Raw genomic sequence first — 20953 nt, forward strand, 5'->3', positions numbered from 1 at the left:
GGGCCCGATCCCGCCCATCCCGAAATTCGATTTTTAAGTCAGAATTGCACCGCGGGTCCCGATATCTATCTCTCCGCTATCCCGCGCGCATCTCTATGTCACACATTGGGGTATTTGCAAAAGTTTGCAAATCGTATCGCAATTGTGTGAATACAGAAATATGTTTCTTTATCCCAATCACGAAAAATAATTTGTTGAAATTTTTCAATAGAAGATTGCTGTATTGTACCAATCTTTTGACTACAAAAAAAACTTGTCCCAATATCAAATTGTACAAATGTACCAATCGAGTGACACTGCCTTAAAAGTTTATGCAATTAAAAAAAAATCAATAAATTTTCGTAAAAATTGCGACTCTTTTAATTAGATTCTGACATATATGTAATACTTCTATGTTGGCAGTATGTTGAAAGTACATCCGCAAACATTAGAGTGCAGATATATAATGTTAGAACGAGGAAACCAACCAACCAGTGTACCCAGAATGACGTTTGAAAACAATAAAAAATTAGGTCCGGTGGAGTAACCTTCAATATTTTACAAAAATTCAAATAAATAAAATTATAGCTTAAAAAACTAAAACCTCCCTATTATAATTGCCATTCATACTGTCAACAGGTATGTAACTTGAGAATAGAAATCGCTGCATCTTTTAGGCGCATCAATATTACATAGTTACAACCCGAGCTAATAAAAGGAAGGTAATAAAAAAATAGTGCGGAATCGTGCGGTTTCTAGAAGCAGGAATTAAGTAAAATAAAATCGTATTGCATGCGTAAGTATGTTGTACTATTTTAAAAATGACCCATATCGGGGAAACCGGGCAGACCCCACATGTTGGCTAAGGCGCTGGAAAGGAAGGCAGTGCCCATCACCGATGTACATATATCTTTTAAGAGTGGTAACGGTACTCGCCTCAAGTGTATCCTTTACATACATCTCTTGCTGCTTTTTCAAATCCAATCACTTTTAGGTAAACATTTTTGGTAAATTTTTAAAGTTTTTCAGAGAAAGTCAGAACACCTACAACCCCCTCCTAAGTAAATACGGCCTTGCCCATCGCCTTGGCGTACAAAGCTATAAGTAGTGAATAGAATAGGTCTTTCATATTTATTCGGCGGTGCCCACGTTTCTGCGCTATATCAAATGGCGAACATAATTACAAATTTGTATAGCGCGACTATTTTCACCGACAAAGGGCTTTGCTTTTCATTTGCCTACCGAGATCATAATATCACCTCTCGGAAAGAGCTATCCTTAATTTTATCTCCAGATTAACACAACTGGTGATACCAATGCTAAATCTTAGTTGGGGAAAGTCCTTCACTACCCTTAAATTGTAACTGCCAACAGTGTCTGCTTTTTCAGTGAATTAGATTCCTAATGGAATGACTTGGGCGGGCCTGAAATAGATTACCTAGGTAAAAATCGGTGATTTCCTAGGTTCGCATCGGCAATCAATAAAACGTTAAATACTAGGCGCTGCATTTAAAGTGGAATATACCGGCTGAATAATACTGGTGGGTTCAAGCTTGGAGGAAGAAGCTTTATGTGAGAACTTGAAAAAAGTATGCACTAAAACTAACTCAAAAATATTTAAAGTCGAGATTTAGAACATCCAAAATTCCAATAGACGAATTCGAAAAAGAGGCGGTTTAGCTCTCCAAGCTGGCGCAAATTCCGAAAGGAATTTGACTTCATTTTCTTGGACGGTTATAAAACTTGAAAGCTTTAGGGAGAACATCGACCGGACTTTAATACAGCGAAGACTTCGGACGCGTTTAATAGATCAAGGACAGATGGGATTAAAATAATCAATATAAAAACTGTACTGGGATTCATCAAGTTTTATTCTTTTAGATTAAAATTTATATACAGATACTTAAGTGCAGCAGCAGTAATTTTCTTTTTCGAGTTCAAATGTTATACCTTTGGCCACATTACACATTCCGCCTCCCACTTATTATAATATTCATGTTGTTTCGCCTCAACTAAATGTTGATTGCATCTTTCACTTGAGTTTATTGTTATTGCTGCTTCATATTTTACTGTTGCCGGCAACTGTTGTCACCAGCATTCGCTTAATTGCGTACAACATTGCCACACTCAATTTAAAGTTAAGAAATTTTTAATGCAGTTCCAACAGCGTTAACTGCCAGCCAGTGCCAGCCACTGTCAGAAGCAATGTAAAACCGACAGCATTTATCTTCCAACCGCCACGTAGCTACCAATGACACAAACAAGTACAAAAACAGTAACAGTAAAACGAACCGCAAATATTGTGAATTTTGAACTCGACCACAGCTGGACATTGAGCAAAGCGGCAAGCTAACTTCCGGCAACAGCTGCGACACCCACGCCCATACATTTGTATACACAGTTACAAGAACATTTGTAAATACACATACACATACCATGAATATTTGAGTTAAGTGCAACAAGCAGCAGCAGCAAAAGTTCAGCCTGCGTATGGTTGCGGAAACGTAGAGAAACTCGAAGGCGTATGCTGTAAGGAAAATAAATGACGCTTGTTACTTTTTTCCAATTTAATTTCAGTGCTCGTTCCGTTGATCAGCTGATTGTCTGCTAGTTTAGTTATTTTGTTGATTTTGCCGCATTACACGACCATACACGGGCGTACGATGGCAACCGTATGTATGTATGTATATGCCGTGAGCAGCTGCGTTTCCATTGCTCCGCTCAAGTGTAATGGCCTTTTGCGCATACCTTTCGCATAAAACTTAATATCCTGTCGCATTTAGTGCTTATTCTGCGTGTGTTGGCTGTCAGGCGTTGCGAAGCTCAGCAGGACAAAGTTTCACATTAATATCTGCTGCTCACGTCAGCGGCGGATATATTGCATTTTCTCGCATGCAGCTCGCACACACCTTCGAATAAGTAGATAAATCTAATTTTGTATACCTTTTGTTTTGTAGTTTTCAATAAAAATTTAAAAGTTTCGCAGCATAGTTTTATTTACAAATTCCTCACTAACTATCACAGATATAATCCCAATGCATTTTTAAGCAGCTGAACTATATTTTTTATTATCTATTTCTTCTTACTAAGCTCTCTAGTTTCTCCTAAGCTCTTTCTCTCGATATTGGAAAACTTTTCCAATTTTACTTTAGTTAGTATGCATCAGCTGCAAAAATTTTGCAGTTGCCCAGTAACGTTACAAGTATTTGCATTTTATATTTTCATATTTTAGACATCGAGTAGTGAAGGTAATCGCAGGAGTGCCCATTTTTTCGGAAAAGTTGTGAGAGTGCCGCCAATTGTATGTGAAGGATAAAGCTCTGCGAAAACGCTTAAACTTACATAAGTTAACTTTACAGGTATTGAAACAATTTTTTTTTTAACACATTCGTACTATTGAGTGCATTTTTATTGATATCAATGTCTTTACTTTAATCGTTATGGTAGTGGGTGTTACCCAATTTTTTTTTGTTTAAAAATTATCGTTTACATGCACAGTAACAAGTATCATTTACAAGAAAACCAAAAAATTTCGCCACTGTGTCGTAAAGTATTTTTGCAAGGCAATTTCGAACATGTTTTTTTTAGCCGAAGTTAGTGGTTGCCTTTTTAAATTTTTCGGATACACCTACATTCGGCAATAAAATTTGTTTATTTTATTTTTTTAAATGAGTTTTACCAGAATAACTAAAATACATTATTTAATAGCAAAACTTTAATGACTTTTGGTGAGCTTTAATTTAATGACATTGGGGTGGTACGTTAGGGTGGGAGGACCTGAGAACGGGATACTTCAAGAACTTTTCAATGGGAAAATTATCTCCACCAGAAAAGATATGACGGAAAATGTAAAAGGCGACCCCTAAGCCTGGCAAAAAACAAACGTATTTTTTCGAAATTGCCCCTCAAAATCCTTGAGAGTCAGGGGAGTAGGGCGAATTTTTTATTCTGGTACGGTATAAATGTTTATAATGTATGTAATCATAGTTAGCCTCATTGTTGCCGCTAATTTCAGTGTTCTGTACCGGTATCCGTATCTTCATTCATATTTATCGTTCTAGTTATTTTAGTAATTATCAAATATATGTTGTCTTTATTGTAACTGATAATTTAATATGTATTTGTAGGCTCTCTATTAAAAATTATAAATTTGGCTGTTTTTAGTAATGAGAATTATTGGTTTAACAAATATCGATAATCTTGTAATTAATAAAAAAAATTGTATAACTAGGTTTTTCCCCAACATTTCTCAAGCTAAATAAAATGGTTCAGGTGTAAGAAAATATTAAAAAAATTTTACTAAACAAATTAGCCGTTTATTCTGAAAGTGGCATAAGTCAATTCATACCTCTTGTGCTTTCATGGCCGGTTATTTATAATCGAATGCATCTGTAAATCTTTCTGTCATCGTAAACTAATGATAAAACCTTTTACCTTGGTTGATGAAGTTTAACGAATAACGGACGAATCCAGATACAAGTAACCGCTCATTAAAGTACAAGAGGCAGGAAGTTACTTATGCCACTTTCAAAATAAACGGCTCAAATAAAGAAATGCTTTTTTTAATTTTTTTTTCTGCCATTTTTTTAACTGTCATTTTCACGAACGCCATTTAAGTGAAAAGTATTTATTTTTTTTTGAATTTATTATGAAAACTGACAGAATAGAAAAATTGGTTTTCACTTAAACTGATTGCGAAACTGACTGTAACTTTGTATTTTCTTTTTATTTTCAGGTGAGTTTTTGACAACTTTATTTTAAACGGCTTAATATTAGGTAAGTCTCTAAAGTATTTTTAGCAGAATCGAAAACATTTTGTATTACTGACGGCTATACACTTATAAGAGTACACATTTTTTAAACGGATAATTGGGAAGGCTTTGTAAATTCAAGAAATTTATATTCTTCGATATACTTATCATAATCGTTACGGTCTCTGATATAATAATAACCATCACAGCAACCCAAGCAAAATCTAAGGCGTTAAGACCAAATGTTCGAGCTTTAGAATAAAATGCACAAAGCTTGGCACAAGTTCATATCGAATTTTTATCTCGGCAAACTTGGGTTTAGAACGAATACAAGTACGCCCACGAACACGATGAAAGAACCAAGTAGAGAAGATTAACTTTGCAAAGAGAAGAGAAAATCGGAGGAGAAGGACAAAGTTAAACTCTTTGTAGCCGCTACTTCAGCCATCAGCGTCACTTCATAAGCCACAATTTTCTGATTTTAAGGAATTTCTTCATATGGACAGGAATCTGTAGTCCTTTTTATGAAAATATTCCTGGTAAGATTAACGAACTCCGCAAAATCCAAAAATAAAAAATAAAATGGAAATAAAGCCTATATTTGTTAGAAATATCCTCTGAAAAACTTAACAGCGTTTACCTTTTTAAATTCAACAATTTTATTGAGCTTGAAGCCGTTTTAGATTAAAACTTTTGTGGAAAAACAAAAACAAACAAAAAGTAAACTATCGTTTCCAAAAAAAAAAAATGTATTGAAAACGGCCTCAAGCTCAATAAAATTGTGGAATTTTTAAATTTATTTCTAAATAAAGGCTTCACAAAAGCTCTGGCAAAACATTCGCTAGCAACCTGGATTTAGTTTACCAATATCCATCGCTATTACTTACTATTTAAATCTTTGTACTGCTCCATACCTTAGCCAACAACATCTAGCCATTAGTATGTATATTAGGGTGGCCTAAAAATATATGCGTGGGGGTAGAAAAGTGTAAAATGTAAAGCTTTCACCTCCTAAGAGTTTTCTAAATGGAAACAGGGAATACCCATATTTTTGTGTTTCGATCGGAAAACTTTTTCGGTTTAGAAGACTACCAATAACACAACACCCAATTGTTTATTTAAGCGTTTTTCAATATTAACTATTTTTTATATTTCCCCGAAAAACCCCAAAAAATGCAACCCATAAAAAATTGTTAGTAATAAGAATGTTAAAAGAAACAATTGTGTATTATTATTGGAAGTCTGCTGAAGAGAAACAGAGTTTTCTGTTCGAAAAATATAGATTTTCAAGAATTTCATACTACAAAAAAGTATTTTCCCCATTTAAAATACATGCAAAACTTCTTGGGTTTTGAGGCAGTTTTAAATATATAGATATATTTTTTTAATTAAAGAATGTCCTTGGTATTCCTCTTTTTTCATTCCTAGAAATATTAGGAGGTATGATCTTAACATTTTAAACATTTTTTTGGACCACCCTAACGTACCTACTTCGCTTCACAGTATCAAGTGCTTGCTTTTCTGTAGTGCTGACAAGAACTTACTACTCTGTTAATATAATTAGTTTCCATTGCCGTTTCTATGTATCAACCGTCCTGTAAGCTTTCAACGAGCAGCAGGCAAACAACTCGATTGCAACAGCAATGAAAGAGAAATATTAGCGAAAGGGTCATACCAACCAACTTCATGTGGCAAGATTTCCCACTAAAGAATTTTTTAATAAATATCCTAGCACTCAAAATGTGCTCTTTCTTTGAGGCTTGCAATTGCTGTTATGAGTCATCAATAGCAGGGGCAAAAAAAGCAATGGTTAGTAGTTAGCTCTTAGTTATGTGCCCACAATTGAATGGTTCGATAGCTAAATACATTTGCGACTACATACATAATCAAGTCGTACAAGGGAGCTATGAGTGTGCAGCAAGTTGCAAATAACTCTGACATAAGTTTGCAACGCTTCAAGTTGAGCACAGTGCTTGAAAACTGATGCAATGCAATTTTGCTGGCTTAAAAAATTCATTTTCCTCCATTTGTTTATTTTGTTTTTCTTTTGCTACAATGCTACGCTCAACTATTCGACATCGGTCCGCTTGTATGCACCGCTGTCAGATGACAATCGCATGCCATAATTGTATGCATTTCAATTCATTTGTCATCATTTGCTCAGTGTGTGTCGACTTTAGTGTCAACCTGCTAGATGGGCGCCCATAATTTCTAACAACCGTCGTCCACATAACATATCTAATATTATGGTGTACACTTGTTGTGTGCATTTGTGGCATGCAACTTTGAACAAGCTTGTGTAAACTGTAGTTGTGTTTGTATATGCACATATATACACATGAAGGACTACATACCAATATGTATGTGTCAGCTTGTGTACCTATGAGCTTTATTGGTGTGCTGTTCTATATTTCCTTCTAAGTGACATAGCTCCACAATGACACGGGGGAAATTACTTCTGTCATACATTCATAGATGCATTTATTCTGTGCTTTGTACAACAAAGAATTTTCCATTATATTCATCAGGGGGTTTTCAACAGTTTCTATGCAAGTTAGTTTATACAGATCTAGTGCATAAAGTACCGTGTGTACATTGGCTGCGTTTTGCATTTACAAATTTTGTATGACACGGTTTTATCACCTTATCTTAAAGTTTGTTGTATTTTATGACCTCTTTGAAAATATCCAAAGTTAATACAAACAAATTCCATTTGCCAACCTAAAATACCTATAATTGAGAAAAGAGAAATACATATATTTATTGAAAAAATTTGCCGATATAAGGTGGATACTAGGTAGACAAGAAAGGGATATTTGGCGCCACTTCCGGAACTTCCGCAAAAAACATCCATCAAGCTATTTGGCTTCTCCAGATCGAAAAATAAGGAGCCAAATCGATCATCTTGTGACAGACGGAAAGAACACTTTCAGTAGCCAAAATACGCATCCGCCTCTGTGCAATAAATGTACGACCAACAGTGTAAGAAAAGCTCAATGTCGAAAAGCTGCAATCCCAAGTGAAGGTCAATGCATTCGCCAATCGACTATCATACCTGCTATCTGAGAGCACCCTTAAACAAACTGACATACCCGAGCAGTGGAACCAATTTTCTCGCTCATTAAATACCGCAGCCGAAGAAGTAGTCGAAATTCAGCGAGCCCGAAAGAACAATGGTACGATGAGGAGTGTCAAGAAGTTGCAGAGAAAAAAGATGTCACCTACAATGCCACGCTGCGATCGGGTGCTACGCGAGCCATGTGGGACTATCATAGGGAACTGAAGAGGGATGCGGTACGTATTTGCCTCAATAAGACGAGAGAGGCCAAAATGAGTAAGTACGAAGAGCTTAAAATGCTGGTCGACAGGAAAAACACCCGAAAAATTTTTCCAGACAGTAAGACGACTTACGGAAGGTTTCAAGAGCAGGGCGAACTCCTGTAAGAACAACTATGGCGACCTTGTGACCGATGTACACAACGTGCTTAGATTACGAAGGGAGCACTTCCCCACCCTACTAAAGGAATCAGCAGGGAAAGCTGTGGAGAAGATGAACCCGAGCCCCCAGTCGTTAATGAAGGATTCGATGTTTTGCCGCTGGAGATGACAGCCTGCCAGCCAAGCTCTCTAAGTACGGCGGCGGGGAGCACATAAGTTGCATGAATTAACTCTTTTGCAGAATATGGTCAAACGAACGCATGCCCGACGACTTGAATTTAAGTGTGCTCTGCCGAATCCACAAGAAAGACGACACACTATTCGCGCCAATTAGTGGGGGATCAGCTTTTTATGAATAGGTTACAAGGTTTGATTATCGAGCGTGTTGTGTGAAAAACTGTAGCCCACCGTCAACGAACTGATTGGGTCTTACCGCCGTTGGTTTAGAACTTGTAAGTCTACCATAGACCAGGACGTATTTTTCAGTAAATCAAGAAGAAACACTCCGAGTACTGTCTTGAGTGTCCCCCTTAAATAAAAAGTGGCCTTTACTTACAACCAGCTGAGAAGAGTACATCGAGTAGCTTGTATTAAATTATTTGCTTTTCATGAGAACAAAGAACTACCACTTCACATCTAACACAATGTACTACTTGTGGACAGACAAAAGTCATATACATATGTATGTATGTACATATGCACACATTTATGAGTCCGTTGACACAAGTACTATTTACAACTGAAAGAGGCAATCGTTTCGGTGGCGATATACAAATACGCATATTTGTAATCAATAACAACCACCACAGCTACACAAGAGCAAATTGCATTACTTTTCTATTGCTGCATATAAGTGTATGTCTGACAAGCATTCCCAAGTAGAAAACTTCGAATGTGCCATAAAATCAGTGTAGAAATATTGGCGCCAATGCCTTTGATTATAACAATAATTTCGAAATAGAGAAAAAGCAACGGATATTGTATTTACATTTACATAGATAGATACGTATGTACGCTAATGATATGAATACCATTAGAAATTGGACTCCGCCCTCTTTTCTTTGTTAGCACACTGACTCTACTGATACCATAAAAATTATATAAAATATAGGGTATTATTGTTGAAAGTACTTATTCTGAACAGAAACAAAGTTTTCCGGTGGAAAATTATGATTTTGAAGAATTCATACCAATTCTACGAAGAATTGTTTTTTCGCATTAAAAATACATGGAAAAATTTAAGCGGTTAGGGTAACCTTTAAACATTTTTTTATTAAAGAAAAAGCGATATAATTTTTTTCGGTATAGAACAATCCTAGTGGGTGAGAGCATACAAAATTAGACTGTGCTTTTTTGGATCACCCTAGTGCCCAGTTAGCTACCTGGTTTCCCTGAGCCTAATAGCTGTTCGTGTTAGGAAGACATCACCATGCGGTATGCCCTTATTGGCTCCTAGCTAAGTGCAGGGGCTTTCCCGCTCTCCCACGGCAGTTCTGTGGCGGAGAAAACTGTAAATTAGCCTTATAAGGTTAAGGTTTTTAAGGAAATCAACTAAATATTATTAAAAATATATGGGTCATTCCATGTCAAATCGACCAATGGTTGGGATAAAATTTTTTTGATTTGGAAGAATTTCGGTCGGAACGTTTCGATTATCATATAGCAAAAGTACTGCCAAAGACAAAGTTTTAAAAATTTTGTTTTTCAAAGTTTCACAATTTCAGCGACGTTGCAAGTTAGATAATTTTTTTAATCTCAATAATGGTTCCAGACTTGTTTTAAAGTAGATATTTGGGGCTATATAAAAAACCTCGAAAAATAAAGAAATATTTCAAAATTTTAAAATTTAAAATTTCTTAAAAGCAGAACTTATAAAAATTGTTGATTAATTTTTTTTTTATAAAATACCTGAAATTTTCAAGAACGTGTATCTTTTAAATATGAACTTTTAAACTTTTAAAATTTTTCCTTGCGAAATCCAAATAAATTTATTTAAATTAATTTTTAATTTAGAGTTTGCAATACCATTTTTTTTTAAGTTCAAAAATTTAAATCTCCAAAAAATGATGTCATAAAAATTTCTTTATCTTTAAGATCAGTGAGATATTAAGTATAAAATTGTAATACAAATGTTTATAAGTTTATCCGCTTAAGATTTTTTAAATTTCAAAATTCTTTATTTTTTCTAGTTTTTTTAAGTAAAGTATGCTTTATTATATAGCATCAAATATCGCCTTTAGTATACAGAACCTTTTTTATATCTGTAAAAGTTTTAGATATGTGCAAAGAGTAAACGTGCAAAATCTGGAAAATTGTTAAATTTAGAAAAAAAAGTTATTTTTTCCTTTTGATAAACTTCCTGATACACATGACACATATGCTGATCAAAATTGATCAAAATCAAAAATAGTCAATTCCATTCATTGAGCGATGTGAAATGGATTGCCCCATTCCATGTAAAAATTAATTTAATCTTTTTTGTTATTGAAAATAAATGCCTCTTACATGCACTTATTTACATAAACGTGTATGATTGTATGTATTTCCATTAATTTACCTTTCATTCAATTAGCCTAGAGTAGGGATTTTACTTACGTTCAATCCACTTTTATCGCGCTTTAAAACTCTTCGAGAGTAAAGTAATAAAATACCAATAAATTACTTAGTTTTTTCACTGAAACCTCAATGTACCTTCATATGTATGTATAAAAACGCGAGCCAAAACCACATTTTTCCAAGTCGCTGTCAGCCAATGCAGTGCGCATTTAAATCATTATTGACATGGCGCCACAACAGCCGCAACGCATCGAAACAAATAAGCCGTGGCACAAAAAGCGGGTGGAAATTATTTACGACAGCCAATGCATTTCATATTCTGTGTCAATTTGCATGGCAGCCGTGACGTGAAGCATTTAATACTTTGTATAATAAAATAAGCGAAACAAGTATCGAACAATGCAACAACTCTATCAGCGAGAAGTGTGTGTGAAGCCAAACAAATAATGTTAGTATGATTTCAATGGGGGTGTATTTCAAATCAGGTAGCATAACCCAGCTTGGTTAAAATTTTTTTGTCTAAAAAAATATACACTGAGTGCCATATACACTGATATACATACGGATAGCAAATAAGAACGTTATAGCAAAAAAACGCAATTTAGCGGTTTTTAGCGGGGCATAAAAAATATGTACACCCAAATTTTTTTCTTAACATACATAAGTAGTCAAATAAAACTAACAAACGCTAAACTTTTTTCGTTTTTAACGTTGATTTGTAACAAGCATAAAAAGAAACTTTAACCCTTAAGTACTGTTGTCGGTCTCACAGACCACGACACTCTTTTTAGATTAAAATAAAGATTTCGTTTACGTGCCAATAAATTAAAAGAAAATTAACTGAAAATTTTTAACATAGTTTTTTTTTTATTTTTTAATTTTACACGATATGCATAGGAAAAGCCAAGAAAAATTCCTTAATAAAAATATTCGCTAGTTCCAAGTCATTGTAAAAGTTGCCAAATTTTTTATTTTCTCTTTTAAAATTGAAGTATTTTTATTTTAAAATAGTATTTTTTGTTTTAAATAAATAGTAACTATATGAAAAAAATTTTGCTATTTTGTTTTTTTCTTAACATATGGTTTGAAAAAATTGCTAATAAAATGCTAAAAAAAAAATCATGAAGTAGAACGGGATAGCATCGTCTCTGCTTTTCTAAATTTTCTGTGGCAGTTTGCAATGCAAAAAAATTCGATTAACACGCATTTTCGGGACTAATTCGGGTTTCTTGTGGCTGAGACATTCTTCTACGGGATTCTTGAGAAATGTCGATATTTTCGTGACTAAGTCGGGATTTTCGGAACAATTCTCAAGACAATTTTGGTATTTGCGGAACTACTTAGAAATTATAAGTATTTTTTGACTAATTAGGGACTTTCAGGACTATTACTGGATTCAGAACTACTTGGAAGCTGCACGCATTTTCGAGACTATTTCGGGAATTTAGGGACTATTTCGCGATTTTGGACATATTTCAGTATTGCTTTTGTACCCAGTATTTAGTGAAATAAGAAATACTTAATATGCTTGCGTACGCGGTATTTTGTTAACTAAATGTCACTAAACCTTAAAAAAAAAAATCTAAAAAAATTTATTTAAAAACAATTTAGTAAAGTTAGAATATGCAACTGTTGCTCTGATTACATTTCAAACTTTTCAATGGCTACAACTTCGTTATACTCGTATATATTACTCCATCAACGTGAGAATCGGATTTTATCTACCATCTTATATTTTATTTAAAAAGTGTGGATGCAACATAAATACTGCATTTACAATCTAGAATTATTCTGAAAAGTGATGACAAACGTGTATCGATGATTTGGCAAATGAAATTGAATGCCTTTGATATGGTAAAATATACAAAGCTTCTATGGTAATAGAAAAAATATGTACACGCACAAGCCGATTGCAACATAAGCTGAAATATATTTGAAAAAGTATTAGATAGGTATGTACTTACTTACTTATGTGCATATAAAAACATTTAGGGGAATAAATACCTAAACATTGTATCGGTACAGAGTTGCTTTTGAATTTGACGCTTTTATGAAAGGTGGAACTTTTTTTTTAAACAAATTTTGTTAGTAGATTGCCAAATACACATCCGTACATATGCATGCATGAAGGAGTGGCATGCTGAGTTGCAAATAAATAGCACGCACACATGTGTACATATGTAAATATAAAATTTTTGTGATGTGAAAGCATTTTTTTTTAGACTGTCCTTTTATACTTGCAGTGGAAGTAAAATGAATTTTAAAGCTCTTAAAGCGAGTAAATAAATTTTTAAACCGCTAAGTGCTCTTCATTTCAATTTATTTCCAAAGTTTTTGTTTAAATTTTAGTTTTCTAGAGCTCTATGGCATATAGAAATAAAGTTTTTATGTACATACACTAGTGAGTTTAGTAGCTTATGTAGCAAAGCTACTCGTATTTCAAACTTTTTTTCATACTACAGTTTTTAATGGCCTTTTCCACGTTTCCTTTTGATGCTCTTAAGCTTTAATTGCTTATTGTTATGAGCTAATCCTCAATAAAAGAGATTGTGTTGTGAAAGCTCGTGAATATCTTAATCTTGGGTTCCATAAATAATGTTCGAATGTTGGTATTGGCTTATAGCCTATTTCCACCAAAGACTTAATGGCAGTTAAGAGCTCAGATAAGTTCCCTGAATTTTAACAAGAGGTGATCGGCTAAATTTATTTCTTAATGTAATAGCTTACTGAAATCAACAACAACAAACAACAAATTCGCCCTCGAGGAATAAGAGCCGGTAGCTGACGAGGAAACAGAGGCGGGAGAATTCCTCCATTTGGTAAGATGTCCAAGTATACGGAAGAAGTATGCACCGCTGGAAACTTCTGATCTTATGACGAATTCAATGATTCCCCAATAGAAGATGTAAGAAAATAGCAACTGTGAACTTGGCAGCCAATCTGCCTACTCCAATCAATAGTAATGCGAAACCTATGTCAACAAACCTTTCGTCAACGGGGGTTTTGATAGAGGAAAGGCTTTTATGATAAAAGATTTTATGAGAATTAATATAGACTTGTTCCGCAAAGGAACATGGAGTACCTCAATTTTAGAAAGGCTAGTACCGTGAGCTGGCATATAGACGCATCAAAAACTGTCTAGGGCATAAGAGCAGAGAGACTAGCCAGTGAAACGGCGCCACCGCACAATTGCGCCGAAACCATGCAAATAGATTCGAATGCAATCAAAGAAGAGCTAGAAAATGGCAGAGGACTAATGGCAGAACAAAACATTGACGACGCTTGACAGGACTACTTCAAGTGCAGTGCCTACTCGAGTGATAGAAGTAGTTTAAAAATACGCCAACATGTTATCAATCCTCCAAAAGTGGTATTATATATCGACACAGTCTTTCCCACAGGACGCTGTATAGTGGAGAGTCGCTTATATAAGCTAGATATCGGTCAATTGATTTCAGCCCCGACCACCATAGCTTCTGTGACTACAGACAACGCTCGCGGCTGTGTGTTGAGCGGTGAAACAACTATGCTGAAGTGCTTATTTAAGCCTGCGGATAATGGCTTAAGACATTAAAATGGTGAGACGGATACGGTTTACGGATAGAAGGATTGAGAATATCTCTGTTTTTCTGACAATTTACGCCTCTATACATATTCCTCCGTCGATATCCGTGGGAATAGAAAGACCAAATTTTACAGGTTCAACTGATTGATTGATAGAACTGAGACGTATTAATAAGCCTTAGAATATGCTATATATGCAGAATAATCTTTTGAAAACTTCAGTTCGACCGGTCTGGACAGCATCCTACATATCGTAATAGAGGAGTTCGTTGATTTTCGGGAAATCTCCAGCGGGTCGCAATGACCCAAAATGCACTTTAAGCATTGGCTAATCCTCTCGCTGCTTTTTAACCAGACTTGTTTCCCTTTCGAAGTCAGGTCAGCCTGATGGGGATGTTATCTGAAATCCCAGGAGGCTACAAAGCAGATTGGATGCCATCTAATATGGGGGCATTTCAGACTGGTCACATAATAAACAAAATTGCCGCTGTTACCTTCAGTAAATTTTTTTGCGTATTCCCCCTTTACGTGAGGAATTATGAAATTTTTTGGGCGATGACCATCTGATCTCTCTATGACCCAAAAACTTACTATTCTTTTTCTCTAAGATACTATACTCTTAAGAATAAATTTTGGTTCATATTTTTTAGACTTATTTAAATATTTGTTAAACCTGAATATATTTATCATCTGAAAATATGCTTACATCCCAATCATATACTTTTATTTTAATAAACCACACCGAAAACGAACTCTTAGCTATCTGCTTTTAATTACTGAAGTTTTGTACTTAATCAACTTTTTCAACATTTTGCAATTTTAACAATTACCGAGATCGTCTATATCTACTTCCTTTTCTTCTTCTGCAGCTTTAATATACCCATTTCAGAATATACCCAGCGAAAAGCAGCGCCACAGTTAAATAAGCGACTCAATTATGCAAAAAGCCTTTGCTATAAAATACCACAATGGAGTTAACAAAACTTTTTAAGAAATTTCGTGGTACTGCCATGTCGCTGTTACTTTGAGAACTTTGCATGCATTTCTTTTACGTAATTTTCTGCATTTATTTCGCATACATTGCAAAGGGCTTGTTAAAAGCTCATCACACACACACACATATAACTGAGTATTTACCTGCACTTAGTCTGTAATAGCAAAATATCCAAAAACGTTTTTAACTACAATGGCGGTCAAAAATGGATGAATGGTGTTTCGGTTTTTATATTTACAATGTTTTTCAAGCTAATTTTTTTTAAATATTTTTTTATAAAAATATGGTTCATGCTCTAACGAAAACTATATAAATCACAATTTAAATTTTTTTGCAGAACTTAGAAAAATTTTACAAATTTGTATCTAAATTGCGAGCTTTTTAACCAGAATTTTTAGACATTTTTTGGGTATGCAGTTAACAAGCTTATAAAATTCTAGTAAAAAGGGCAAGTTTTGAACGGCTAAAAAATCGCATTGCTTTTTGATGATTTTTTTACGGCGTTTGTCACTTTTTTCCATACAAGAATGAATGGAAGAATATGCGCAAGACCGTTTGTGAAAGAAATAAAAAAAGTCAACGCCAGTTTTATTAAATTTCACTATTTATATAAAAAAAAAACGTAAAAGCCGTCACCAAAAAAAAAATTAAAAATCAGCGCGATTTTATAGCCATTCAAAACTTGCATTCATTAAACTAGAATTTTATAAGCTTGTTAACTGTGTACCCAAAAAATTTCAAAAAATTCTGGTTAAAAAGCTCGAAATTAAAATTTGTGGAATTTTTCTAGGTTCTGTAAAAAATTTTAAAGTGTGATTTGAATATACAGTTTTTATGAAAGCATGAACAATATTTATATAAAAAGATATCAAAAAAATTTTAGCTTGGAAAACATTGTAAATAATAAAAACCATTCATTAATTTTTGACCGCCACTGTACATACATACATATTTTGTTATATCTATATGTGTTTATGTTTTCCATGCTTTGTCCTGCTAAAGTTCGAGCAGTCTAAGGGCTAACTACCTAAATGCTCGTACAAACGTTCAAACTTTGCGAGTTGCCAAAAATTTGTGTTGCTTTCGCAGAGCTAAAGTGCCTTGGCAGCCTTCGCCGTGTCAGCAATGCATTATAATTTAAATTTGAAAACTTTTTGGAGGACAACTTCGTTTTCCGCTGAAATTCGTACAAAAAATTGTACACAAATACATATATTTATAAATACAATGCTTTTTGGTTCTTTTACTTGCTTAAAGTGGCTTAAGCGCACTTTAAAGTATGCGAACCAATTAAATCCTACACTTTGTGTATGCGATGTTTTAATTTGTTTTTGTATGTATTTAGCTTTGGCAAACGCTATTTTCCGTGACTTTGAATTCAGCATTTCCTTCAATTTTGAACTTGAAATTGTTGCCAAAAATTGTTGTTTTTGTCTCGTTTGCTTAATACAGAAATACTTTCATTCATATACCCATACTTAGAATAAATATACATATATACTTGCATATGTATGGTTGTATGTGTATTTATTCAAACTTCCCAAAAATTTATTATACTTTTAAATATCCATTTGCATTTGTATTATATGTACTTACAGTATGTGGCTGTGGTCAGACGATCAATGGTGTCTTGCTTCAATTTGGAGTTTTTCTTGCCCATTTTCTTGCCGTCCGCTTGCACTTATCGTTGTTATTTTCTATGGATTTCCTGCTTTTTAGCTTTAGTTGAGTTATATTTACATGCACTTTGAATTCACTTGAAGTTTCAGCAGTAACTACTAGCAAGCTTCTCCTGCCTGCTTGTATATGCAATCCGCAATTTGGCTTAAAGTGCCGGGTGATAATTTATTGTTTAAAGTTGCATTCGTTTAAGCTGAAAATGGTAATAAAAATAAAACAGATAATTTATACACACATGAGTTTTATCGATTATAAAACTTGCTAAGAAATTTGGCATTTTCGCTTAGGAAGTTTTATTTTGTTGTCTAATTGACATTTAATAAAAATGCTTGTTAACTTGCTGTGAACACATTTAAAGAAAGAAACATTTTGTATAACATATGTAATTATGGAAACTGAGATAATTAAAAATTAGGTTAGATTAACCTGAGATAAATCTATAACAAAGACAAATAATCAAAGTAAAATGCCATCAGTGGTAGAGGCAAAAAATATCAAACCCAGTTTAAAATCCTATATCCTACATCCTTTGTTACTCATTCGAACCATATTGACTCTATAAGGCTTATGGTAGCTCCTGATAAGTCGAGTAGTTTTTCTTAGGTGTCTGTCCTAAAATTTGTTATTTATAACTAAATATACCTGCCTATTCACACTGAAAACGCTGGATAATTTCTTCGCGATCTTCTTATTCTGCAGTCCTATTTTTTCCTTATTCTGTGCTTAGTAATGATTGCTGCAATTTTGAATATTTCTGTTTATGAACTTTTAAACAGGCCCATGGTCTCCATCCTATTGTAGTGGGGTCAAAGGTCTCTTAATATTTTGAAGGTCTGTATGCTTATCTGACCACCTGTATCTAGCCTGTCCGGGACAATGCAGAACAATTTCTCTTTGGAATATTTCAAGAGGGTGACTCAGTGCGACCGCTTCTGATTGATCCAAACAGGCTCTTGCCTTAGGCAATTAATCAGCTTTTTGACTGCCTTGTTCTTGCGTCCCGAAACCCAGCAACGAGAGACAGTACACTCCTTAACGTAATTAGACTTGGTAACATTAGCATCTGCTGTTGCCAAGAGCATCGGAGCACGTGCCACCTCTGACTCGATATCGGCTGATTGATGGCAAGTAACGGTTCTCGATTGAGGCCAATATGAAAACTTTTCGATATCAACTTCATATCAAAGAATATTGCGATGAGCAGGACCAAACTAAATCGACTTCAAAAAGACTACTAACCGTATTTAAATTAGCTCTGCACTCCTTAATCAGCTCCGACTTTGTTGTATGAGTTTACTATGTGAAATAGGTGTTCAATAACACGGAGTATATTATTGTTGTTTACTTCCTTAGTACAACTTTTGGGTCATAACCCCAAATCTTCCCGATTAGTCTCATGCAAGAGTATGTGGTAAAATTCTCTTTATTTATTCAAATTCAAAGCTGAGGAATTTATTCCTGGCCATAAAGGGTATTAGTTCTATATTTTCTAGATGTACTCTAAGGCCATAATGCTCCCCCAATCAGCCTAGTTGTTTTTCCTAACGCGCCTAAATAATGTTGTTCACCACAGAGGGGAAAAAAGCGGTTTCTGAAATTACCGTATCATTGGCATAGGGCATAAACCTCACTCCTTGACCCCGAGTCTTACGTTCCAGTTTGTGTTCTCTGAGCAAAGTGAACAACCCAAGTTCTAGATGCTGTAATCAGCCTTTGTATCGCCGGCGGAAAGATAATGCGTGCTCATGAGTTCACCTCGATTAATCGGTTTAGAGGCGAACTGGAGTCAGCCAGGTCTAGTGATCGGTAAAAGTTTAACCTTTTCGTGACCGTAAGCCTACAATTGAAAATATACACGATTAAAATAAAAAAAATTATATTTCCCCAAAATTTTTTTACGCAAAAAAAATTATTTCTCTTTGGATAATTTTTACTGCGTTAAGTAAAACTCTTTTGGTCTAAGGAATGCCTTTTTTCCGAAAAAAACCTTCAAAATAGTACGTTCGTCAGAAAATTCGAAAAACTATTTCGTAGTAAATGCTAATCATATGGGCAATGACAACTTTAAATTAGATCTTTTTAACAAATTATATAAAAAAATTGCTCCAGCTTTTCCTGAAAGGTAAATAAAAGCTCTGTGTACATTTTTAGCGCATAATTTCAAAAATGCCAAACTTTGAGTTGTGACTCTTTTGAAAACGGTGTGCGATATGTGTTTTTTTTTAATATTTTTTTCTAGAATTTTTATCAAAAATAATTTTATCTAAGAAATTTTTTTTCCTAAAGTGTATTTTTTCCAAAAAATTACATTATCTTAAAAATATATATTTTTTCTAAAATTTTATTATTTTCTATATTTTTTTTTTTTAACTTTTTTCCTAATTTTTGGTAAATTTTGTAAGTTTTGGCATAAACATTTATTTCTCAAATTTTATGATAAAAATAGCCACATACATACATATACACAATTGAGACAAATTACCGAAAATCAGAAAAATTTAAAATGATTCACACAGTTTTCTTACGAGTGCAGAAACTCCGTAGAAAGCATGTTACCCTTGGCCCTGGAATGGTTAAGACCATAGGACATTTCTCTCTTTCACCCAAAGCTATAGGCTGCGTTTCTTTATACATTCCGGATAAACCCATTTCACAACCAGAATAAACAGAATGCCATTGAAATATACGTTTACATATCATCAGGAACGTTCTAAAGAATAAGTAAACAAAAAAGTTTATTCCAAACGTTCAGAATGAATAAAGAAATGCAGCCATAGAGTAAACTAGTTTATAAGACAAGATTTTTATCGCTTAGTTGACAATACTTTCGTCAAAATTTTCAACTTAAACATATCTAAAGCTGGTCTTACTTTTTCTTTGTTTTCTTCGTACCACTTGTTTGGTTTATTATTATAGCAGATAAATGCATTAATGGGACTTTTGCATAACAAAATAAAGAACGAAAACAGCAACTGAAGCAGTTGTTGTGGCAAGTCATAGCTTCAGTATAGAAATACGTAAGTATAAGAAGATGAAAACATATTTTCGCATTCGCAAATGCATTCGCATGCATGAGGTATGGTTAATAGCAGGTGACTTGAGTCTGATTAATATGCATGAAAAAATATGCAAATATGCTGCAGGAACATGTGACTACCGTAGAACCTGATGGCATGAAAATAAATGCAACTACTGGCTTGTGTACTAATGTAAGATTTTGCAAACCTGCAGACACAAGACACCATATGTGGCAGATCAGCAAGTAGGCGACAAAAAATGGCGCACTCTAGTTTTTGCTGTGGTGTTTCTCTTTTTGGCTTTTTAAAGCTAGACTTTTGCATTTTAAAATGAAATCACTACTGAAATGTTAATTTATCTTGAAGTTTGCATTAACGGTATACTAAATAACTTTTTTTTTGTCGGTGCTACATGGCGTATGAGTAATAAATATGCAACGATTTGATGCTCGCCTGGCCATGTGTTCTATTAGTTTTTGGCAACTAATACGATAGTTACCATTAAAATTCATGAAAAAGCAGGAGAATTGGAAAAGCATGGGCAAGTGATTTGCATGTTTTTGCTCTTTTGAAAACGAAAAAATCACCTTAAGCTGGTTAATAAGTAGCCTAAAGCTGGATTTCGTTTCGGTTGACTCTGTGAACAAACTGCCGAAGGCGATAATAGACATGGCGGTTGATAATTCGAAGGTCGACGCAAAGCTAGATGGCTTCCTGGTTACTTGCCTCTGGGTCTCCAGCTTTGCGACGAAAAATCTGTGGCTGCATCTAAGGCCAATATTCCCATCTAATCAGCTAGCCTGAAGGTCTTTCGCACAAGCTGACAAAGGGTTAGTTGGTCCACATGGTCTCAATTATTTGCTAAGCATCGATGCCCAAACTGATAGTGGTAAGGGACGAAATCATAATTAGGTTCACTCACCTAAAGCTGTTGTCAGGGATTCTAATAGAAAATCTGGTGGCGAAAATACTGA

The 20953-nt window shown here is 34.4% G+C and overlaps 1 protein-coding gene across 1 annotated transcript in view; it reads right to left on the minus strand.

Moving 5' to 3' along the window:
- Nucleotides 1-20953, minus strand: part of LOC118733517 (frequenin-1-like) — a 181018-nt gene that overhangs the window by 89798 nt on the left and 70267 nt on the right. Inside the window, exon 2 of the mRNA XM_036462935.1 lies at nt 16879-17155. Within this exon, the coding sequence (XP_036318828.1) occupies nt 16879-16942 (64 nt within the window). The 5' untranslated portion in view covers nt 16943-17155. The remainder of the gene's footprint in view (nt 1-16878; nt 17156-20953) is intronic.

Source organism: Rhagoletis pomonella, unplaced genomic scaffold, assembly GCF_013731165.1.
Source record: "Rhagoletis pomonella isolate Grant_MI unplaced genomic scaffold, Rhpom_1.0 Rhpom_scaffold_00002, whole genome shotgun sequence".
In the NCBI taxonomy this organism is placed as follows: Eukaryota; Metazoa; Arthropoda; class Insecta; order Diptera; family Tephritidae; genus Rhagoletis; species Rhagoletis pomonella.